The sequence below is a fragment of the Lepus europaeus genome, chromosome 12 (assembly GCF_033115175.1).
Source record: "Lepus europaeus isolate LE1 chromosome 12, mLepTim1.pri, whole genome shotgun sequence".
NCBI classification, from domain to species: domain Eukaryota; kingdom Metazoa; phylum Chordata; class Mammalia; order Lagomorpha; family Leporidae; genus Lepus; species Lepus europaeus.
The window spans coordinates 11646581-11670435 of NC_084838.1; the positions used below are offsets into that span (position 1 = coordinate 11646581).

The window sequence follows — 23855 nt, forward strand, 5'->3', positions numbered from 1 at the left end:
ATGTACTGGAAGCATGAGAGCGCCGCCCCGGCACTGCCCGAGGGCTGCCGGCTGCCGGCCGAGGGTGGCCCGGCCACCGACCAGGTGAGAGGGCTCGCGGCGCGGCCGGGGTTGGGCCGGGTGGGGGGCGGCGGCGAGGAGGAGGGCTGCGGGGTGCGCCTGGTGTGAGTGAACGCGCGCGAGCGCGGGGGGGGGGGGGTCGCGCAAAGCGGGAACACATTATGCAAATGTTGGAGGAATTTCTCAAAAAGCGATTTAGCAAAGACACAGGCGAATCAAGAGGAGGCGAGGCGGGTATTGTCCGTCTGAATAGGCGCTGATAACGCCGATGTGCCGGGGGTTGCGCGGGCGCAGCGCTCAGAGTCTCCACGCGGGGCCGTCCCGGGCGCGCCCGGGGGTTCAGGGGCCCTTTGCTTGCCCTCGGACGCCGCTCTTTTCTCTTTTTTGTCCCCTTTCGCCCCCGATCTCTCCCCCGTTTCTCCCGGGGCTTCCCTCCGACCGGCTCTCGAGAGGCGCCCGGATTCGTGCCCGTAGCGCGCCTCGATCCCGCGGCGCGCGTCTGGCGGGCCGAGACTCCCGGCGCTCCGGTCTGATTTTTCTAACCAACCCCCACCCTCACCACACACACACACACACACACACACACCAATCTCCTTTTTTATTTTCTTTCTCTCTTTTCTCCTTTTTGCATTCTGCGCCGAGAGGAGGAGAAGGGAGCGAGGAAACGGGGGGTGGGTGGAGAGAGAGAAAAAATTCGATTTTTAATTACTACCATTAAAAAATCAAATTTGCAATTCTTTGGGCGGCCTGATGGATCTCACTGATTGACAGTTGGAATTGACACTCTGGCTACCTCTTATCTTGGGCATTCACGACAATTTCTAATTGCAGGTAGTTTGTGTGTGTGCGCGTGTTTTTTTTCCCCCCTCGGAGGCTTGCATTGCAAGGCAACTAAGCGATTACTTCAAGAGCCACGGGTTAAGTGCAGGGAGAGGGGGAGAGAGAGGGAAAAAATCCAATCCAAATTCAAATTGCTTCATTAGAGAGACACCGCTTTTGTGGGGAAGGGCTTTAAATGCCCACTACAAAGTTAGGACTCATTGTTCGGCGCCGGTTTATATAACAGGCGCGGGGAGGCGCTGGGCTCAGGCTGCGCGGAGCCAGTTCTGCAGCCGCCGCCGCCGGCCTTCCCTCCCCCCCCCCTCCCCCAGGTGATGGCCCAGCCAGGGTCCGGCTGCAAAGCGACCACCCGCTGTCTTGAAGGGACTGCGCCTCCCGCCATGGTGAGTCCGTTCGGCCCTGTCTTCGGCCCCCGGTCCTCAGGCAGCGCAACCCCGGGGGGACTTGGCCCAGGCTTTCCGGCCACCAACCGCTGCCGGCGCGCCGGGGGGTGGGGGGACTGCTGGCGGGCGCCGCCCCTCTCTGAGCCTCGGCTTTCCGGCTGGGAATGTGGGCTGTGAGCCCGTCCAGCACCCAGGATGCGCGCGTTCACAGTTGGGACGGTCCCTTCCCCTCCAGTAGGCCCTTCCGCGCCTGTCCTCCAGCCTTGGGCGCGGCGGCCGGGGCAGATTTCGTTGTCAGCTGGTGCGCTGGGGCTCCAGGTTTGTGGCCCAGGCAGTGGCAGCTCGGGGTACCAGGCTCAGCGCTCGGTTCTCCACCTCTCCCCTGTGGCAGGCTCAGTCGGACGCCGAGGCCCTCGCAGGCACTCTGGACAAGGACGAGGGTCGGGCCTCCCCATGCACACCCAGCACACCGTCTGTGTGCTCACCGCCCTCTGCCGCCTCCTCCGTGCCGTCTGCCGGCAAGAACATCTGCTCCAGCTGTGGCCTGGAGATCCTGGACCGGTATCTGCTCAAGGTGAGACAGGGGTAGGTGCTGCTTGTGTGTTGGCAGGCTGTGGGCTGGGGCTCAGGGCACTGCAAGGAAACAAACAGGCGGCAGGCACCTTTCGTTCCCAATCCCAGCACAGCAGCTGCCTGACTCCTAGGTGTAGATCAAGGCTTGGGGTCTCTGCGCCTCCCTCCCCCGGGTTCCACCTGAATAAGGGGCAGCGTTTCTGTGTCCCTGAGCCTCAGAATTACGGAAGAAACACAGGGATGGCGCTTGGCACCATCTGTGCTCCTGCATCTCTCTCTGCAAATGGGGCCGGGGAGGCTGGGGCTTGGCGCCAAAGCCTCCCCCACCCCCCGCTGAGCCGACTCCCCACCCCACCCCCTCCCCAGGTCAACAACCTCATTTGGCACGTGCGGTGCCTCGAGTGCTCCGTGTGTCGCACTTCGCTGAGACAGCAGAACAGCTGCTACATCAAGAACAAGGAAATCTTCTGCAAGATGGACTACTTCAGGTAGGCTGCGCCGCCGGGCCAGCAGTGTCGCCGCAGGCAGGCCCCGGGCGCAGACCCAGGCGGCCTTTGCTACGTGTGCTCTCCGGCTCCAAGCCCCCGCGTCCCGGGCACGAAGTCCCCGAGCGCCGCGCAGCCCAGCCCGCGGGACTCAGCCTGGCGAGCCCAGAGCTCCGGGCCGCGTGCCGGTGCCGGCACAGGTTCCTGCTGGCTTGCGTCTTGCCTCCGGTTCCGTCTCGGTCTTGCCTGAGTGTTGGACTCCAGGTCCGACCTCAAGTGCCTTGGTTGAGCTCCGGCGTCTCGGCTCTGGTCCCGACCCGCTCGAATCCCAGTCGCAGCCTGGCTGCATCCCTTGTGCGTCCCGGCTCAGGGTCCCAACGCTACTCGCACTCCAGTTGTGCGGGATCTCTCTTGCGCTGGCCCCGGCCCGGGCTCCGCTCTGGGCTCGGGTCTGGAACGGCCGCAAGCACCAGCGCGGCTTCCATCTCAGATCGGATCTGACACCCAGGCGCCTGGTCCTACCAGCCTGGGTCTCCGGCTCCAGCTCAGCTGGTTTTCGGGCATCGCTTGAGTGTCGCGTTTCAAGCCCGGGGCCCAGCTCCGCCGCCGTTTCCGGCCTGGGCTTCCATCTCTCCAAGGGTCTGGGCTCTGCCTCCGGTGACCCGGATGTCCAGGGGGCGTCGGGCGCTGCCCCCAGAGCTCGGAGTCAGTGAGACCCCGGGCCCTGCTCTCCACGTCCAGCGCCGCGTCCCCGCAACTCTGCAGCCAATGGTCACTTCCTCCCGCGGCGCCGCCGCCGCCGCCGCCGCCGAGCCGCCGCCCGCACCTCGCTTCTAGCTACGCGGCCCGGGACCTGTCCGGGTCGTGAGGTCGAGGTCGCTGCAGGGTCAGGGGCAGCGGTCTTCTGTCTGATGCGGGCGGGACATGTGAGCCCTGCCTGGCTCAGCGGCCGGGCCTCGGAATCTGAGAATGGTGTGCGGTTAGTTCCTGGGAGGGCCGCCTGCCTCCAAGTGCCTTCTCAGGAAGTGGAGAAAGCTGTCCCTCTGTAGCCACCCCCAACCCACATAGATCCTTCTCAGCCTTGCCCGGGGAGAGGTCTTGGCCTCCATCGTCCTCCCGAAGACTCCGGGCCTCTGAGGGTCCAGGGAATGTGGTGGCGGGCAGGGACCTCCAGGCCCTTGTCCTTGAGCCTCCAGGGACCTGCAGATAGTTCCTCGGGCCTCAGGAGGCCATCACAGCACTTCGGGCTGGAGCACTTGGGGCAAACTGAGGGACACGTCCTGGAAGCAACAGAATCTGTCTGTCTTCAAGGTGTGGAAGTGTGTCGCTGTGGGCGGGGGCAAGGAGGGGACTGTGCCAGGTAGCCTGGGGCTCCCAGCGTGTGTGTGTGTGTGTGTGTGTGTGTGGCCTGGGGTGGGTGCCATGGTGCTGGGGAAGGCAGTGCTCCTTCACTGGCACATCATCCTCTGGCTCCCGTGTGAGTGCGTGAGTGTGTGAATGTGTGTGTTGAGACTGTGTGTGTGTGTTCGTGCAAGGTGGTCTGGACGGGGATCTGGAGGGGAGGGGAAGGGAGGGGAGGGGAGGGGATTCAGTGTTCTCTACCCCACTCTTTCTCCCAGGGGACATTTCCTGCTTGAGGACTTCCAAGCCCCCACCTGGGGCACTGCGAGGGGTAGGGGCAAGGTGAATGTGAATCTGTGTGTGTGTGTGTGTGTGTAACAAAAAGTGTGATGCCCTCTCCCACTGGCCCCACTGTCCTAATGAGGACAGGAAATGGAAGTTAGAGCCACTGTCTCGTTACCTCCCTGCCCAAGGACTGCCTCCGGTTGGGGAAGAACAAGCCAGCTGCTGTTTTGGGGGGTACCTTGGATGTCTCAGCTACCAGGGACCGGGCTCCAGCATAGACACCCCCATCAGGATGGTGTTTGGGCCCTCCTGGTTAGCATAGGCAGATGAGACCCCCGTCCTGGCTCCCCTGGTGAACACAGACCAGCTGGCACACTTGCCCACATCCCTCCCCGGCTTCCCCATCCCCTCCGCTCACGTTCACACTGGCCTCACCTTCCTTGGATGCGGTGCTTTGCCAAGCCTTGAAAGACTATTCAAAACATGGACCCCGACTCCGATGGTCCGAGCCTCCACTAATCACAGAGTCCCCTATCCCATTGCAGTAGGGTGGAGGGCAGGGCGTGTGGCCACTGAGGGCACAGGCAGAAGACTGGACTCTGTCAGGTCATGTGTCACCTTGGGCAGGTCTCTGCATCTCTCTGCCCTCCCTTTCCGGACCATCTCCCTGAGCTGTGAAGCCTCTATAAAGACCCCCTAAATGGCAGTGTCTCGGAATGCTTCAATGCTCACTCCTTGTCAGGATGGATGCCTGTCACAGACCCCCCACGGCAGTTCCCCAGACAGCTCCAGGAGTCAGCCTGCCCGGAGCGATAGGGCTGGGCCATCTCTGGCCTATAGGTTCTGAGCACTAATCATTTTCCAGTGACAAGAATCCCCCGAAACAAAACCAAAACAGATTTTTGGTTTAAAAAAAGAGAGGCGATAAGAGCTCACATCCCTCAGGTCGTGGATGGAGTGCTGTGGCTCTTCTCTCATCATTTCTCCTGTACCCAGCCGCCCTGCAGGCAGGACCCATCCCTAGTAGCCCCACCTGTAACAAAAATAATTAAACCCACAGCAAGGGAAAGAAAAGTCCGGCGGAGTGCCAGGCAAAGACTATTGTGCGCAGGAGGCAGCAGCTGGGGCTAGGGATGGCTGCCATGAGGAAGCCCCCCAGAGGCCTGAACCAAGGGCTGGGGCTCCAGCAGGGGTCATCCGCAGAGACGCCTCTGTTTCCTGAAGTCCAGGCTCGCGTGGGATGTGAACCGACACACAGTGTCCAAAGAGAGGCCAAATCTCCTACTGGGGTGGGGGTGCAGGTGGGGGGCGGGGCAGGTGCACGTGAGACTCCCGTGGTCCTCTAACCTCCGGCCTTGCCACCCAGGCAAGCATTTAGCTTCAGTTCTGTCTCCTCTCTGGACCCTCCTTGGAACTGCCTCACAGCCTCTCTTTCCGTCTCCATTGACAGAGCCAATGGGGCCCAAGGGAGTTAGAGGTTGGGAAGGAACTCCAAGTTCACCAGGAAGGGAGGCTGCAGGGCGCGAGGACAGTCGGGGAGGGCCAGTGCTGCGTCTGGCCCCTTTGCTTTGCTGAGGGTGGGGGCGGTTTCCACTGGCTAGGTGCCCCTGGCCGGGTGGTTGGACTTCTCTGCCTGCTTCTGCTAGTCAGCCTCCAGTCAGCACCAGTTCTTGTAGGTTCAACTCGATTCCCCCTTTGCTCATTCCCTGAGACCGCCACCAGAACAAAGCGACCAACAGAAGTGAATACATATCACTGGTGGCAGAGCGGGCTGGGGGAATAGTGTTCCTTTTCCTGGGGTGTTCATAGCTCAGCTGCCCTCAGCAGCCACAATCAGAGAACCCTCCGTCCCGCACACCGGCTGGCACCCCACGGAGCATGGCCCAATCCCCCGAGGGCACTCCTGGCTCCCTCAGCCTCCTGAAGCATTGCCCATCATCTGTCTCAGGAGACGGGTGTCTGGGGAGAGTGGGCAGTGACACAGCCAGGGTCCCACCACAAATGAGAGTGTGGAAGAAGGCTGGACAGGGGGTGAGGATACCCACGATCAGAAGGTATGGCACCAGGAAGTGTGCCAACCGTTCACCCACCTTATTCATGGCATCTTCAGGTGCACCCCAGAGAGGGTGATAGTCTCAAAAGCCCCACGATGCTGGAGGGGAAACTGAGACCCTAGGAGGTGAGCTCCAGCATGCCGGACTCCAACCATTCCTGCCCCTGCACTCTCCAGTCACCTAGTTACCCTCCCTCTATGCCTTGTGGGGTCCATGGAAGGGCAGAGGCCTCTCCGCTGGTCCTGAGCCCCTGCCCAGGTTCCTTGGCTTCCCATAGAGGGCACCCACTGTGTGCTCTGATGTGTAACTCCCTGTGCAGTCCTGGGTGCGCCTAGGCAGAAGTGACTTCCTGAGAGGCAAGTGGCCAGGGCAACTTTGCCAAGGTCAGGTCTTCATGGGAGGGGGAGTAAAGGGTTAACTGCCCCCCCCCCCCGTGTTTATGGGGGTGGCAGGGTCTCAGACCAGCGGAAGTTGCGGTTCCCTGCTGGGCCCACTAGACTCTAGGGCAAGCCCCCAGCCTTCTCAGTCTGCAGGCTCCAGCGGGAGGAACCCCACCCCTCCCCCAGAGCGAGGGTCCCCGGGGAGGCTTAGAGCCGGGAAGCGGCCCCCCACCGTGGCGGAGAGCGGCCCAGCGGCCGCCAGCTGTTGGGGGACAGATGTTGGGGGAACCGAGAGGGGAGCTGGGGGGGAGGGGCCTCGGGCCTGGACCTCCGAGGCGCGGGCGTTTTAACCTCTTAATTGCTGGTTCTCTTCTCCTAAGGGCTTGCCTAGCAGGGTAGGAGCGGGCGGATAGGAAGGGCCGTGTCTCTAGCCCACGCTGTGCATCTCCTGGAAGGCCATCCAGAGAGCTCCAGTTTGCGTTTCGGTTTCTCGGTCGCTGTCTTCTAGACTAACGCTGGCGCTCCCACTCTGATGCGCTCCTTTGCGGAAGCTCATTCTTCCAACAAGCAATCGCTCAGCGCCTACGGGGTGTCCGGGGAAGTAGGCCCAGAAGGAGGCCGACGCGGTCGGGGGCGCACAACTCCGTGCTAGCAAACCGCGACTTGGGGTGCTCTAGAGAGCCGGGTAGTGAGCGATCCTTACACGGTGGCTGGGGCGCACATCTGTCCGACAGCACCTATCCATCCGTCTGCGGTATCGGTACTGTGCGCCCTTGCCCGCGGCGCGCCGGGACTCCTGGAGCGGTGCCCCGGCCCAGGCCTCACAGCAAGGCTGGGGTGGCGGTGGGCGTGCCCCCAGCCCCACTGGCGCGCCCTTCGCAGCTCCCGAACGCGCTTTTCTTGAAGTTTTCGTTGTCTCCGCGGCCGATTTCGCTGCTTCCGGAAGCCTGCGGCTCCAGCATCGCAGCCCGCCTGAGAAGGCGTGCGTCGGGCTCGAGTGGGCTGCAATCCGGAAACCTCGCGGCCCTCGTTTGCACTCCTGACCCTCCGTCCTAGGTGGGGAACCCGGGCAGAAAGGGCAGGTAACGCATCCCAAACTGCGTAACGACTGCTCCACCTCACGCTGCGGATCTGGGTGGGTGCGGGGAGACCCCGGGGCTGGAGGCAGCCCCCGCACTAGGGGCGCCACGCGGAGGATGAGCAAGTTTCGGAGAGGCTGCTCGCTGCGCCTGTCTCGGAGCCGAGAGACCGGGCTCAGCGACTGGCCTGGGTGGGCAAAGAACGGACTCCGGCGTCCAGGACTCGCGCCGCAGGAAGATCCTGGTTGAGCTTAGAGACTAAAGGCTTGGTAGCCAAGGACGAGGAACGCCACCGAGCCCGGCGCCAGGAATTGGGACCGCACCCTGGCACAGCGCGCCAGGACCACCGGCATCGGGGTTCAGCCGCTCTTGCCCGGGCTCTCCCGGCTCCCGGAGGGGACTGGACCTGCGTAGGGGAGTGAGGACGCGGCGCGCCTGGACCGGGACCCCTTCCTGTTCATCCACCCGAGAGCCCAGCACTTCTCCTCTGCCGACCGCTCTGCAGTTCTAGGTTCTTTCGGACCTCAGAGGGGGCCTCACACTCCATGGGGTCTCTGGCAAGTCGCTTGCCATCTCTGAACCTCCGACTCCACGTGTGAAAAACGAGTGCCCGAGTCTCCAGTTCACCGGGTTGCGACGAAGCGAAGCGAGGGGGCATAATGAAGGCGTTGCGCCCCAGGACCCCAGCTCGCAGCGGGGGCTCTGCACCTGGCCTGCCGCCCCCTCCTCCCGAAGCACAAATGACAGAGCCCGCCTCCCCTTCGGAGGCCAGAAAGTGCTCCTGATCCGGATACCAACCAGCCGGGCTGCGGACCCCGGGGTCGGCATTGAGGAGGGAGCGGGCTGGGATGGGTAAAGCAGTTCTCTCCCCTGTTTGCTGCGAGACTGGAAACGGAGACCGTGCGCGGTGCTAGCCTTTCGCCAGGGGAAGCTGCGTTTCCGAGGCCGGGAACCTCGTTTGCCCAGGGAGGGCGGTTGACGAGGCAGAGGCGCGCAGCGCGGCCGGAGCGAACTGAGCCTCCTGCGGCAGGAGCCCCTGGCACTCTCGCATCACGGCGTTGGCGCTGGGGGTGCGTCTGGGGGCAGGAGTTGGCCGGAGCCTGCGCTCTCCCGCACTCAGGACAGCTCCACGCTGGTCCATCTGCCCTGCGTTGCATGAATGTGCCAAGGCGGGGGCGCTGCTCCCCACACCGCTTTTGCTGGCCACACCCTGCTGGTCCTGGGAACACGAACAGGTCTTTTCGGTCGGCTCCCTTTCTCCCCCAGGAATGCCAGAGGTGGAGGGGAGAGCCAGGGAACCAGCATTTACAAATGGATGTGCGCAGTGTGAGGGTGGCGCGAGACCGCGGGGCTGAGGGGTGAGGAGGACGTGTCCAGAGGGGGACTAGCCCAAGCAAAGGCCTGGGGGCGGGAAGGTGATTTCAGAAGCCCCATAAAGACCTGGGATTGACCTTCCATTGCGGCTGACAGGGTGTGGGCTGAGGGCTCTTGCAGAAGGCTAGGGAGAAAACAGGGCCAGCAGAGGCAGTGGTGGGTTGGGTTTTGTAAACACCGAGGGCCCTGGATCAGATCCTAAAGGTAGAGTGGCCGGGCCACAGGGTTGTAAGCAGGGCAGGGCCAGGGTTCTGCATGCATGCTGGAAACTTCATGGTGACAGCAGGGTGCTGAGAGTGTTGGCAGGGTGCAGAGAGTATTGGGTGTGCAATGGGAGCCTGGTTTAGGAGGGCGGTGGGTGGGGGTGCAGAGGAGGAGGTGGATCCTAGAGATACTTAGGAAACCGAGCCAGCAGTGCCTGAGGACTGGGGAGGGGAGATGTGGGGTTGAGGTGAGAGTGGGAGGGGCTAGGATTTCCCAGCTTTAGGGGCTGGATGTGTGGTGGAGTGGCGGAAACAGGCTGAGAGGGCTGGGACGGAGTCCCAGGTGAGTCACAGACTTCAAGGACTCAAGGATCCGGCTCTGGGGGCTGACTTCTGAAGCAAGGCGAACCTGACCCTGCCGCTTCCTGGAGGGGCTCACAGCCTGGAGGCCGAGGCAGCTGCACCCAAATAGCCACACTGCAAACAGGGAGGCAGAAATGGACAGGCAGACCCGAGGAAGGCAAAGGGATGCTTGAGCTGGGCTTTTTGGTTCTGCTTTTGTCCTTTTGTCATTTACTGTTAGAACGTCCCAGGTCCTGGAGTCAGGGACTCGCTGGGGACTTAGGAGATGGCAGAGCACTCCAGAAATGGTAGCAGTGTTGCTGTTGCCATCTAGTTGAGCTCCGATAAGAAAATGAGCCTCAGAGGAGTTCAGCAGTTTGCCCAGGGGCACAGTCAGTAAGTTCGTCCTGGCTGTGCGTCCAAGAAGCTCTGAGCTCTCTGTGCAGCCAGGGCTGCAGTTACTCATCTCCAGAGCCTCTGTTCCATACTCCTGAGAGCTGTGTGACTTTGTGCAAGTTACTTCACCTCTCTGGTTCCCGGTTTTCTCACTTGCAAAATGAAGATTGATTGGGTCATTTACATAGAGCACTTAAAATCTTGCTGGCCATATGGGAAGCCTTCCAAATTTTCCCCATTATTATTACTATTATGTAGATTCATTTATTTTTATTTGAAAGAGAGAGAGAAGAAAGAAAGAAAGAAAGAAAGAAAGAAAGAAAGAAAGAAAGGAAGGAAGGAAGAAAGAAAGAAAGAAAGAAAGAAAGAAAGGAAGGAAGGAAGGAAGGAAGGAAGGAAGAAAAAAGTATCTTCCACCTGCTGTTCAGTCACCCCTCAACAGCCAGGGCTGGGTCAGGTTGAAGTGAGGGACCAGGAACTCCATTTGGGTCTCCCATGTGGGTAGCAGAGACCTGGGCCATCATTTGCTGCCTCCCAGGTGCCCTGGTAAAGTTGGAACATAGGATGTATTTTAAAAGAAATGAATACACTGTAACATACAGGAAAATTCAGAAAAGCAGCTCACTCCAGGTGGGGCTTGGCTGTTAGAGGGGTGGTGGATGGAGGAAGTGAAGGTGAGTGGAGACCAGGAGCCAGGGCGCCGGGGCCTCTGGGGGCTGGCCGGCAGGGGAAAAAGCCCCGTCTGAGCCTCACCACCGCGTCCCCGTCGCCCTGCAGCCGATTTGGGACCAAGTGCGCCCGCTGCGGCCGACAGATCTACGCCAGCGACTGGGTGCGGCGGGCGCGCGGCAACGCCTACCACCTGGCCTGCTTCGCCTGCTTCTCGTGCAAACGCCAGCTGTCTACCGGCGAGGAGTTCGGCCTGGTGGAGGAGAAGGTGCTGTGCCGCATCCACTACGACACCATGATCGAGAACCTCAAGAGGGCCGCCGAGAACGGTACTCAACCCTCCCCCAGCCCTGTCCCACCCGGCCCCGGCAGCCCAGGACCCGCCCACACTGCTCGGGGTGGGCGGGGCGCTCCTACAAACACCTGCAGGCAGTGCGCCGCGTGGGGCCGCGCGGGGGAGGATGCCTTGGCAGTCAGAAGTCTGCGCTCGGAAAGTCTCCTTGTTTGTCAAGTGGGCTAAGGACAGGACACCATAAAGATACCCGGGCGGGCGGATGTGTTGTGAAGAGTGTGAGGCGCTCTGTGAACCCTAGAGGTCATTGTCATAATAGGGCAGCCTACTACACCTCTGGACCAGTCTCCCTGGCCCTGGGTCTCACCCCCTCCTCTTGTCTGGAGCCAGTCCGGGAGGGATTACCTGACCCTTGTTCTGCCAATTCCCATTCTAGCAGCTTCAAGTCGGAGGTCTCCGTGTGGGCATTTCTGGGCCAGGCTCCCTGTGTGTGAGCAGAAAGGGCCCCTTCTCAGGCCAGAGACCTGGCTGCCGCCACAGGCTGTGCCAGATGACCCCTTCCTTTCCTTGGCCCCCTTGTCTGTGCAAGACTCACGTTGGACCAGAATGACCTCTCAGTCTCTGAGACTATAATTTCCCATGGCATACAGGCTCAGGGACAGGCTGCAGATCTTCAGGGGTCCTGAGGGCTGAGTCACAGGTGGGGTGGGGGCTGGAGGAGGCTAGTGGGCGCGGGTCTGCGGGCGGAGGCAGGGACCCCTTCCGTAACTCCCCTGGCAGCTGCTGGCTCCTCTGCAGCTTGGATTATTTTACATAATCCTTACAGCACCCCTGAGGAGTGCAGAGTGTATCCTCATTTTGTAGGTAAGGAAACAGAAAAAAGCTCCCCGCAGTATGAGACTTGCTAACGGTTACCTACTGGTAGTTCTGGCTGTCTGCAAAGTCCCGGCTCTTAACTGCCAAGACACACCATACGATACAAGGTCCAGGGTCCCTTGGAGCACATAAAGCCGGGGAGACTGCTGGGATGTGGCTGCCTCTGTGAGTTTCATTTTCCTACCTAAGAACTAGCTTCAGCAGCCCTTGGGCTGCCTGCTTCCTTGGGGGCAAGAGTACCACGTGTCCACCCCCTCTCCATTTGCTCTGGGGAGAAGGCTGCACCTTTGTTCCTGTTTCTAGTCCCCAGCCTGGAGACTAGTCAGGGACCACCAAGGTTCCCGGCCACAGCCACACCACAGCCATCACTTTCTCCTGCCAGGATCAGGGCTAAGTGGGCCCAGGTGGACAGCAAGTGAACTTGGGGTGCTAGGAACGTGTCTGTGGGCAAGTTTGTGGTGGACCCGGAAGCCTGGGAGTCAGAGCTGCCGCCTCACCTTGGTCCATCAGCGATCACAAGCCATACCTGGATCAACCAGGAGACCCCCACCACCACCACCAAGGCTTTGCCAATCAGATCCTGGCTCTCACAGCCATGGCTGAACCCAGGCTCTCCTACCGCACAGGGAGAACTGAGAGGCGGGGGGGCCTAAGATCTCCCTACTGACAGCCCTGAGTACCGGCTGCTCTCTCCCTTTTTAAACACAACACAACACACACACACACACACACACGTTCCTCATAGCAAAATCACAAAAGATAGTTAGGCAAAAAGAGGAAAATAAAGATCACTCACATCATGCCACCTCCCCACATATTTTAGTGTTTATCTTTCCAGATTTTTCCATGTATGTTGAAGTATTTATTTTTCCCTTCAACATATTTTTTTCCTAATTAAAAAAAATTGGAATAAATTGTGAACAGTGGTTGTCTCTGCATGGTAGAATCACTGGTAATATTTATTTCCTTCTTTGTGTTTATCAGAATTTTTTTGAAAATTTTTTATGAGGACCTTATATATTTTTGTATTCCCAAAAAGAGTATTAGGAAATAAAATGGGAATGTATTTAGCGGTTTGGTGTGATTGCAAAAGTAAGATAAGTGGAAAAAGAATATCCAACAGATATTCCAAGTTTATAAAACTCACACGTGATTGCTGTAAAGACTTCAAAAGTTACAGCAATGTTGCAAGCACGGAGCCTCCCGGGAGGTAAACCACTGCTAGCTAACGCTTGCCTGCGTATGCCTCCAACCTTTTGCTACCATTTGTTTTTACAAAATTGGGGTCACAGGTCTGTAACCTGCTCGCTTCCGGTCCCCAGCGGCCTCTGGCTGTCCCACCCTAACTCTGAGGGCGCCTGGGCCCCAGGCGTCAAGGTCAGCTCGCCTGCAGAGGCGAGTCCCGAGGCTGGGGGTCTGTGCCACCCCTCCTGAGGGCTGTGAGGCGTAAGGAGCACAGAGCAAGAAGCGCCCAGAATCGAAGGGGCGCGCGGAAACAGAAGCCCCCTCCCCAAAGACCCAACCGGCGGACCAGGGCCCTGGGACCCCCGCTCCCAGCCCACTCCGCTCCTGACCCTTCCAGGGACAAGCTCCCCCCACCCCCATCCTTTCCAGGCTGCCACTAGAAGAGATGGGGACGCGTGGTCAGCCGCTTCTGTCGCCCCCAGGGAACGGCCTCACGTTGGAGGGGGCAGTGCCCTCGGAACAGGACAGCCAGCCCAAGCCGGCCAAGCGCGCACGAACCTCCTTCACCGCCGAGCAGTTGCAGGTACCCGGGCGGGCGTGGGAGGGGCCTCGGCATGGGGCGGGGCCGTGGGACCTTCTGGTCCCGCCCCTCCCCCCCGAACCCGCGGGGGCGGGGCGGTGGGCGGGGCTGGCGCGGCCTGGGCGTGGCCTCCTGGCCGGAGTCCCTGATTGGGCCGGGGCCCCGGAGACTTCCGCGCACGGGTGCCTCACCGCCCCCCCCACCACGGCCCTGCACCCCGCAGGTGATGCAGGCGCAGTTCGCGCAGGACAACAATCCCGACGCGCAGACGCTGCAGAAGCTGGCGGACATGACGGGCCTCAGCCGAAGGGTCATCCAGGTGGGGCCGGGGGCGGGGCCGGGGGCGGGGCCTCAGGCGGAGCCGGGCCCCCTCGGGCGGCGCGCGCGACCCTTTTCCCCGCGAGGCTGAGGCTTCCGAGGCTGTCGTTCCAGGTGTGGTTTCAAAACTGCCGGGCGCGGCATAAAAAGCACACGCCGCAGCACCCGGTGCCGCCCTCGGGGGCGCCCCCGGCCCGCCTCCCCTCCGCCCTGTCAGACGACATCCACTACTCCCCGTTCAGCAGCCCCGAGCGGGCGCGCATGGTCACCCTGCACGGCTACATTGAGAGTAAGTGACCGCGACACGGGGGGCCTCCGGGGAGGGGCGCGCGGGTCGGGGGGGGGGCCTGTAAGGAACCCGCGGGCTGCGGGAGAGAGCGAGACCTTCAGCACAGGCAGGCCGTTCGGCCATTCAGAAAGCGCTTTGCAAGCACCTGCTCCGCGCCGGGGCCGGCTGGGCAAGGCTCCTGTGCTGCGTGGATCTGGAACCAGACAGAGGAGGGTGTGGTTTGCGCGGCGCTGCTTCCTATGGCGAGGTTCGGGGGTGGGGGCTTTGCATCTGCAAGCTGAGGAGGGGGCAGGCTGTCTGTCGGAGGCACTTGCAGCGCGCTGAGACCTTGGGCAAATCCCATACCTTCCTGGAGCTTTGGTTTCCTTGTCTGTAAGCCAGCGAGCTACCAACGCCTGCCACACAGGCTGTGAGGATCCACCCGTGCTCGCTGGCATTCTGTTAACTGGCTGGGTTCTTAGCACTGGGGCCCAACAACAAGTGCCATTGGCCAGAGATGCCGCGGTCCGGTAGAGAGGGAATAAAGTGTTAGAGGAGGGGGCAGGCGTGTCAGTGGGCGAGGAGCCCCCAGGAGGGAGGCACAGGGACAGTCACAGGGTTGTGACTTTGCAGCTGGAACTGGAGGAGCGAGGGGGTAGCCTTGTGGGTTCCTGGGGGAGTTCAGGGAGTTCCTGTGGGTTCGGGGAGTCTGCCACTGAACAGGTGCTTACCTGGGCTTTGCTTGCCATTAATTGTTTTCTCAAAGCTGGACATGACTGAAAAATAGAAGTGATTATAAAACACACACACATACACACACACCCTTCTCTGGCTCTGAAAAGGAAAAACAAGGGAGTGCAGAGGGTGGACTGCTGCTTTGGGAGCACCTGGAACGAGCCAGACACTCACCTGGCTGTGTTTCTATACACCAGAGAGGACGGTCCCGTGGAGGAGGAATCCAGGGGCCCACTGTAAGTTAGTGTGAGCCAGGATCCTTGAATGATCACCTACAGGCTTTGCTCTCAGCCTCCTGGGCTTCAGGTCCCAGACTGCCACAGACTAGCTGTGTGGCATCGAGCAAGTTCCTTAGTTTCCCTGGGGAGCAGCTCCTGCACCTGTTAACATGAGCGCAACGAGAGAGCCTATTGCAAAGCAGCGTTGTGAGCGTCCGATGAGAACTGTTGAAGTCAGCGTTTCAGTAAGTGCTGGTTAAGTGCTAGTTGCTCTTTGCTGTAGGGGTTTTGGTTGGAAGAACTGACTGCCAGTTGGAAACCGTGTCTGCTTGTACTGTTGCATTTCTGAATTCTGTGCTCATCAGGAGGAATGTTTCTCCCCTTTCCCAATAGTGACTTATGTTCAAGATGCACCTGTTCAAGGTGCCAAGGGCCAGAGGCTGTCTATGTAGCAAGAGAACTGGGCCACTGTGTAATACTTGGTGTGGAGTCAGCAATGGGTCTGGCCCCCTTGGAATTTTCAGCTGTGACCATCAGAGTTCCTACCCAGACTCTATCTGCATCCTGTGTTGACCCAGCCTAGATCCATCTTTGATGCCTAGAGAAATGGCTGAGGTACCCGCTCCTCTTCCCTCAGAACAGGATCCCAGCCCAGGGCGGGGGAGTCTGCACCTGGCGCTTCTTGCTGCGTGACAGCACCCCACCCTTTGCTTTGCAGTTAACTAAAAGCCTGGAGTCTTGGAGTTTCTGAAGCTTTAGAGCAAGGTGGCTGGTAAAGTGTGCTATAATCAGACCCTGGAGAAGTGAACTTTTATTTTGCAGTCATCTAAAATGACAGTATCTCAAGGTTCCTGGAAACTTAGAGCTTAGGATCTGGTAGAGGCTTTGGAACCAGATTCCAGAAAAATGCACAGACAGATGGGGGTACTTCGAGAAGTATTTTGAAAAGTGGAGTTAAAAGATAAGTTCATTTTGGTGCCAAAAAGTTTTGGAATCCATGCATAGCTTTTTTTCTTTTTTTGACAGGCAGAATGGATAGTAAGAGAGAGAGACAGAGAGAAAGGTCTTCCTTTTTGCCGTTGGTTCACCCTCCAATGGCTGCTGCAGCCGGCGCATCGCGCTGATCCGAAGCCAGGAGCCAGGCGCTTCTCCTGTCTCCCATGCGGGTGCAGGGCCCAAGCACTTGGGCCATCCTCCACTGCCTTCCCGGGCCATAGCAGAGAGCTGGCCTGGAAGAGGGGCAACCGGGATAGAATCCGGTGCCCCAACCGGGACTAGAACCCGGTGTGCCGGCGCTGTGAGGCAGAGGATTAGCCTGTTAAGCCATGGCTCCGGCCTATAAGCTTTTTTTCATACTACGTATTTTCCACATACTTTTTGAAGTTGCTTCATACATAGCTTTCTTTTTTAAAAACATTTATTTTATTTATTCAGAAGGCCGAGTTACAGAGAAGCAGAGGCAGAGACAGAGAGAGAGAGAATGAGAGCGCGAGGTCTTTCATCCACTGGTTCACTCCCCAGATGCCCACAATGGCTGGAGCTGTGCTGATCTGAAGCCAGGAGCCAGGAGCTTCTTCCGGGTCTCGCACGCAGGAGGCAGGAGCCTAAGGACTTGGGCCATCTTCTCCTGCTTTCCCAGGCCATACAGAGAGCTGGATAAGAAGTGGAGCAGTCAGGACTCAACCCGGTACCCGCATGGATTTCTGGCACTGCAGGCGGCGGCTTTACCCACTATGTCACAGTGCTGGCCATCACATACAGCTTTTTAAGTAATAATGTGGCTGTGGGAGAACTCCTTGACTGTGCCAGGTTCATGACCTCTGCCATAATATAACTGCTTTCTGTCAAAGGAGAGAGAACTGTGGCTTAGAAAGCAACAGTGGCTTGTCCTAAGTTACCTGTCAATTGTGAGTCTCCATGTAGGGCTCTTCCCCTATGACCAAGGAAGACAAAACCTAGGGAAGAGACAGGAAATGGACTTCTGCCCTGTGGTGTTAGAAAGGCTGAAGCATGAGAGACTTGGGTCAGACCCAAAGATGGACTTTCCCCAACAGTTTTGGATGCTGGAACAGAGTTTGGAACTTCATTTAACAAATAGAGTGCATGCTAGATGCTGTGCTGCATCTAAGATACGAGAACACATGAAGACTTGAATCAAGAAAAAACTGCCATCACGGAGCTTGTACTCCAGTTGGCAAAGGCAGATGATGTCAGACGACCAGTAAAAAGCAGGCCACATGTCAGGTGGTCAGTGCTAAGCCAGTCAGGCAGGAAGACTGTGAGAGGTGGCCTGAGTTGCAGGTGCTGGGTTGCAGCTGCAAACAGAGGGTGACACAGGAGTGCAGAGTCCTCAAGGAGACACAGGATAAAGCTTGGGTGATGCCTGGGAGAGGAGAACATTCAAGGAGCCCCAAGGGTCTGAGTAGATAGGGCACAGCCTCCTCGCAGGAGGTATTCCATGCGTGTTCACATAGGAGTGTTGTGAGCTGGAGAGCCGTGCTCAGCCATCACATGGCACTCTCCCTACTGCAAAGCCCTTCCTACACAGCATCGAAACCAATCCTCTTGAACCTTGCCTGGGGCCACCCAGGTGGTAAGGGGACAGAGATGACACTGGTCTCAGGGCTCCGGCTTGCAGAGCAAGGTGGGATCCTGCGTTGGAGCTTGGGGGATGGGCTCCAAGGCATGCTCTTGTCCACAGGTCAGGTACAGTGCGGGCAGGTGCACTGCCGGCTGCCTTACACCGCGCCCCCCGTCCACCTCAAAGCCGATATGGATGGGCCACTCTCCAACCGGGGTGAGAAGGTAAATGGAGCCAGCTGGGGTCTGGTGGGTCGGAGCCATCCTGCTGGGGACGGGTTTCTGGCAGCGTTCCTCGCCGTTGAGTGGCCCCATGCCGCTTTGTGGCTGAGAGTCTCTGCCCAGCCTGCTCAGACTCTCACGGCCGTCAGTCCAGCAGCTGCTGGTGTGTGCTGTGTGCACACCTGCTCTAAAAGCCTCCTTGCAGCGCCCACTACCAGCCTGGCCTTCTCTTTACCAGATGTGTGAGTTTGCTCGACTCACGCTTTGAGGTTCCAGTCTTTTGGGAGAGAATGTCCCCAGTTGGGGACACCCAGGGAGAGCAGCCCAGCAGGGCCTCCTCCGAGGGACAGGATCAGCCTGTGGTTGTCTCAAGCAATAGACTGAACAGTCAGAGGGGGCTGGAAGGCTTTGTTTTGTAAGCCCTGGAAGCCTTTGTAACACAGGGGAAAGTGGATGGAGCTGCTCTGGTGGAACCACGGAGGGAGCGGGCAGGGGCCTCACCTCCTCCCTCTCAGTTCCCTGACACCTCATGGTTAGCCTTGAAAGGCACTGCTCTGTGATAGCCCCTCATTCTAGAAATGAGGAAACTGAGGCCAAGGCAGCTCAAGGCTGGAGCCTGGATGGGAGGCTGCGCGTGCACTAGCTCCTACACTCGTTTGTTCAGAGAGGTTTCCTACCTATCAACAGCCCTGAGCCCATTGCTGGGAGCTGAGGGATGAGCAGAGCGTGGTCCCTGCCCTCCAGGAGGCCACAGTCTGGGGCCCCGGGGTCGACAAACCCCGACCCGGAGATCAGGCTGTGATGGAGGAAGCCAGGGGCGCTGGGGAGGGGCTGGCGGGCAAAGGAGACACAAGGAAGCCTTCCCAGAGGAAGGCGGGGTCAGTCCTTCAGGGCAGCTGGCAGCGTTGAGTCCTGAGCCAGGCTGTGTCGCTGGCCACAGGCTTGGGGGGAGTGCAGTGAGAAGTGGGGGCCTTGGCGTTGCCAGGTAGAGGAGCTGGGCTTTGGCCTTGGGGGGGGGGGTGTCCCTGGAGGGCCTACTTCAGTGACTGCACCACGGATGTGCTCAGCCAGGCTGGGTGAGAGGGTGTGCCGTGGATGCGTCAGCCATCTGGGGAGAGAGGGTCAGGGCTTTAGAGCAGCTGGGTGGGGCCCCTCCAGCCCAGTGGATCCTGGTCTGCTCAAGCCTCAGTTCTCCTGGGTGGTTTGTAAAGATACAGAGCCCCAAGCCCCGCCCCTCTGATGGGGAGGCCTGGTGAGGGGCTCAGGGGTCCACATGTGTAAATGCCCAGCCTGTGCAGTTCTGAGTGGCAGCAGGCAGGGACTCCTCCTCCAAGGTGAGCACCTACTGTGTGCTGGGCTCCCTCTGAGCTGGGTCCCACAGGGCACTGTAACTGGTGTCGGGGTGCAGGCAGCCTGGTTGCACAGATGGGTCTCTAAGTAAATGGTAGAGCACAAGGCAGAATCCTGCAGGGCCCATGATGGGCAAGGAACCCCTCTGCAGCCGTCAAGTTCACGCTGGGAGCTGCCTCTTGTTGGGCTCCTTGTCTGTTTGAGGCAGGCACTTGACGCACGTTATGGTGGGCGAGAGGATGGCCTTCCTTATGGTAAAGAAAAGGACAGTGAGGTGCAGAGAGATGATGTGACTTGTCCAAGGCTCCACGGTGGGAGACCAGCACGTGCAAATGCACAGGGGAGTGGAGGAACCTGGGTTTGAGGGGACGAGGGGTATTCTGTGTGGCAGAAGCCCAGGGAGATGGGGGCGCCGACTGGAGCCGCACAATGAAGGGCCTGGCCTTGGCCATTATATGTAGGGCAATGCTGGGCTCGGTGCTCAGAGACTACGCCTTGTCTTGGTGGCTCAGCGAAGCTTGTGTCTGTGTGTGGTTCCGCCTGAAGGCTGAGCCAGGCTGGGCTCTGGCAGCTTTGGCTCTAGAAAGTTCCTGGCCCCTGACTTGGCTGCTGAGTCAGTGTTCTCGCCTGCTGGGCTGTTCTCAGCTGGACACCCAGAAGCTCACGATTAACGTGTGTCCCCCTCCTTCACCACCTCTGCTCTCCTACCGCCCCGCCTCCTTGCCAGCACCCCCCCCCGGGGGTCCTTTCCCTGGTCCACGTGTTACCAATCCCTTGGGGCCTGCTGGGCTGCGGGCTGTAAGCTCTGTAGCCCACCAGGGACTGTGTGGGCTTTCTCTCAGGTCTCTCCAGGCCTGAGCCAGCTAGCTGTGCACTGTGCCCCTGGGGCTGACCCCTGAGCCTGCTCATGTAGACCAGCGCTGTCTGTTTCGTCCCCAGGCCATACACACCTGCGAGTTTCCAGAACCACGTTCCTTCCTGCTCATGGCCCTCATCCCACAGTGTCAGTGCTTGGGAAGTCCTTAAAATCGGGGCTGTCGTGGATCGTATGGAGAGTCAGGTCCTCAGAGGGGAAGGGCCTGCCTAGGGCCTTCCTTCTTGAGACATGGTTTCTCTCTCTCTCTTTTTTTTTTTTTAAAGATTTATTTTGTTTATGTGAAAGGCAGAGTTAGAGAAAGGGAGAGAGAGCTCGGTCTTCCATCTGCTGGTTCACTCCCCAAATGTCCACAATAGCCAGGTCTGGGCCAGGCCCAAGCAAGGAGCCAAGAACTCCACTCTTTTCTCCCACAAAAGTTGCAGGGGCCCAAGCACTTGGGTCATCTTCCACTGCCTTCCCAGGTGCATTAGCAGGGACTTGCATTGGGAGTGAAGCAGCCGGGACTCGAACCGGTGCTCTTGTGGGAGGTTGGAGTTGCAGCTGGAGGCTTAACCAGCTGTGCCACATGCTGGCCTGAGATACTGTCTCTTAGTAAGAGCCCAAAGCCAGGTGTCCCGGAGGCCAAAGTGGGGGCGGTACCAAGGCCGGAAGAGGAAGTCGGCAAACCACTTTCCCCTGTCAAACTGGGGGGTGCAGTCAACTGCTCAGAGCAGTTTCTGCACCCACACAATGGGGCTAATAGCAGTCCCCACCAGAAAGTGAAGGTGATTGTGTGCGTCTCTGTACACAGGAGGTACTCGGCTGATGTCGGTTATCACTGTGACTGCGATGGTCCCCCGTATCCTCAGGGGCAGGTGCCAGGACCCACAGTGGGTGCCTGAAGCTGCGGGATTGTACCCAGCCCTAATGCACTCTGCACATGCGTTCCTGAGATACACAGTGTACTTTATGAATTAGGCTCAGAGAGAGTTACAGCAATATTAATAATAAAATGGAATAATAAAAGTCACCTGAATGTGGCCGCTCCAAAGAATTTTTAAAAATTGATATTTTCAAACTGTGGTTGCCCTTGGGTAACTGAAACCGTTGGCTAAGGGGGGGGGGGACTCCTGTGCTGTTGTGGAGACATCATCATTGCTTTTCTCTGTCACCTCCCCATGGCAACGCACCCAAAGCAGGTGACATTCCTGATGAGAAAACGGAACAGCCACATGGCTGTGCCCACCAGAGGTCCCCAGACCCCTGGGAACCTCCTCTTTACGCTGCTGTGAAAAGGCACATCTCACTGACCAGCTGGTCTTGACGTCCCATGGACTTGAACTTCAGGGAATTCGCTGTGTTGGTGGCAATGAGGCATCAGCCAGGCACCTTGGGTAGAAGAGGAAGTGGGGGAGGGGCAAATGGCCCTGGCCACCCACTGTGGGTCAGGCTCCCGGCATGGGCTTTGGGAAGCTTGAGTGTGAGTGAAATGTGCACCTGCTTTCTTGTGGATCCTCAGCCATCAGCGGCAGGTGCCGTGGGGCCTTGGAGAGGTAGAGGTGTGGGGTATGGTATAGAGCTTGCTGTGCTGCAGGCCTGGCTTCCGCTGCTGCTCCTCTCTTCATGGCTGTGAGATTTGGGCTCTGAGATCAGTGCCTTCCCTAGCGGAGTTCAGTCTTGATGAGCCACGTCCATGAAATAGCACACAGAAGGCTCAGGGTCGAGTGCCCAGCCTCGTCTCTCACCTAATCCTCCCTCATCCTCGCTTTACAGGGGAGGGGTCAGGCTCAGAGAGGGCAGGTGAATCACCCAAGGCCCCACAGCCAGCGAGTTGACAGAGCCAGGACAGAGACCCAGACCCAGACCCTGAGCCCACTCTCGCGGTCTGTGCCTTCGAGGTCCTCTGGGGGGCGCTGCTGGGTGCTCAGCCGCCTCCCTGCCCTATTCTTGCAGGTCATCCTTTTCCAGTATTAACACTGCCGGCACTTCCGCCTCTGTCCGTGGGCACCTCCCAGCCGGCCCTCAGCCGCTGAGATCCAGTGTCCAGAGCCTTGGCCAGGGATCCACCTGCCTCTGCATCCACGCCGCCCACCGTCCCGCCCGCCGCCAGCCCGGCCCCCCACGCCTGGCCTCGCCCTCTCCTGCTGAGAACCAGATCCCACCAGGAGCACCACAGTCCTCTCGGCAGCCAGACCGCCCCACAGCCTGTGTTTCCCATTTACACAGGAGTCGTCTTCAAGTTAAGCCCAACGTGATAGCAGAAGGCAGAACTGAATCGTGCGACGCCAGCAGCCTTCCAATCCACAGGTTTCCTTCCCCCTGCCCCCCATGCCTTTATTTACAATTCCTTGGACTGGTCTCGAATTCTGAATTGCCGACAACCCCCAATGTCCGCACCACTCTGTTGCTTTTGTCTGGAAAATTCTACAGTGCTTGTGGGATGTCCCCAAAGGAAAGCTATGTTCTAATTTTATCATTTCCATCTGTCTGGTTACGTCAAGTTAATTCAGAAAGAGAAGAGACACTGACCAACCCTGAGAGGCCCAACAGGGCAGAGATGGGGGCCTGCCCAGACCAAGAGGTGGGGGTGGGGGCAGGAGACCCCACTGGTTTGGAGATGGGGGCAAGGGCATGGCTCATGGCTGGGGAGAGGAGGCACTACAGCCGTTTCAAGGGGAGGGAAGAGAAGACTCAGGGTGTTGGGGGGAGACCCTCCCCTCACCCAATTTCCTAGCACATAAGCATGGGAGACATAGCAGAGGTGGTATTGGCTCTGACCAATATCTCTCTGGAATGTTCACGCAGGGTAGCATTGGGGACTGTTGTTGGCTACTTGTTCATGCCTGATGGGGGTGCCTAGGCCAGGTCTTCTCTTGGGGGTAGCACTCAAGAGGGCCAGGGCACAGAACCCAATGAAATGGTGGTCAAAGTGGGGAGAAGGTACCCACTGCCTAGGTGAGTGTGCAATACCCAGGATCCCAGCTGGCACCTCTGGGCATCCCCACCAGCACCCCTGCCCGCCTCCCCTCCCCCGCCCAGAGGCGGCTCCACCCACCCCTGAGAACAGAGGCCAGGCACAGCTGTGCTCACACCCACCCATCCTGCTGCAGCTCCTCCACTCCAAACAAAAGGGCTTGGGCTGCACACCGCCACGAATATGTTTTCAGAGATGCCCACGCAGTCCCAAGCGTGTCCTGAGGCATTTCCCACTAGAGGCTGCTGGTCAGCGTGTTGTGGCCCGAGTCGTCCTTCCTGCTGCGGTTAACGGGATGCGTTGCTTTTGGAAGGAGCTGAGGACGGGGAAGGCAAGCCCATGGCACACAGGCAGCTTTTGTCCCTGTTCTTGCCCGTGGCGGACATCGCTCATGGATCGCAGCACTCTATCTCAGTCTCACGGACTCTGGACGCGGTCTCAGGTGCTTGGCGTTGGCACACAGAGGAGGACCTGTATGCCATTCTTGCTCTTGCTCTGGGATCTGGAGGAAGGTTAGGCCCAGGTGTGGCTCAAGAAGGGAAACTGCTTCCCCCCCTTTCCAAAGATGGTGACAGCCGACCGATGGCAAAGAGAAGACACCACCCACAACACGGCAGGTGCAGCTCCATCCAGAACTCATCCCGCAGCGACTCGTGCCCGGCCCTGTGCCGGGTGCTGACATGAACGATTCCTGGCTTTGGAGAGCTCAGATCTTTCCATTTTTTTTTTTGCTCCTGACGGTCCGAGTCCCGGTCACACCGGCTGAGCCCTGTCCAGGGTCACCCAGCCCCCACTCTGCCTTGAGCCTGCCCTCCAGGGTCTAGTCATTGCGTGGATCACACGGCCATAGCATGTTGCAGCCGAAATGTCTCCACCTCCCTGCTAAGAGCAGCCTGGGAACATACAGGCCATCAAGACTATTTATTTAAATATGAAA

General features: G+C 59.1%; 1 protein-coding gene across 2 annotated transcripts; it reads left to right on the plus strand.

Moving 5' to 3' along the window:
- Positions 1-22538, plus strand: LHX6 (LIM homeobox 6). Of its 2 annotated transcripts, XM_062206909.1 has the most exons (10): positions 1-84; positions 1212-1283; positions 1675-1857; positions 2223-2344; positions 10573-10793; positions 13300-13400; positions 13621-13716; positions 13830-14004; positions 17638-17741; positions 21898-22538. In XM_062206909.1, exons 1-10 carry the CDS (start codon positions 1-3, stop codon positions 21916-21918), a joined length of 1179 nt encoding a protein of 392 aa, XP_062062893.1. In that variant the 3' UTR covers positions 21919-22538. The 2 variants fall into 2 exon arrangements, with proteins under 2 accessions (XP_062062893.1, XP_062062894.1); XM_062206910.1 differs by lacking the exon at positions 17638-17741.
- Positions 22539-23855: the final 1317 nt, after the last annotated feature.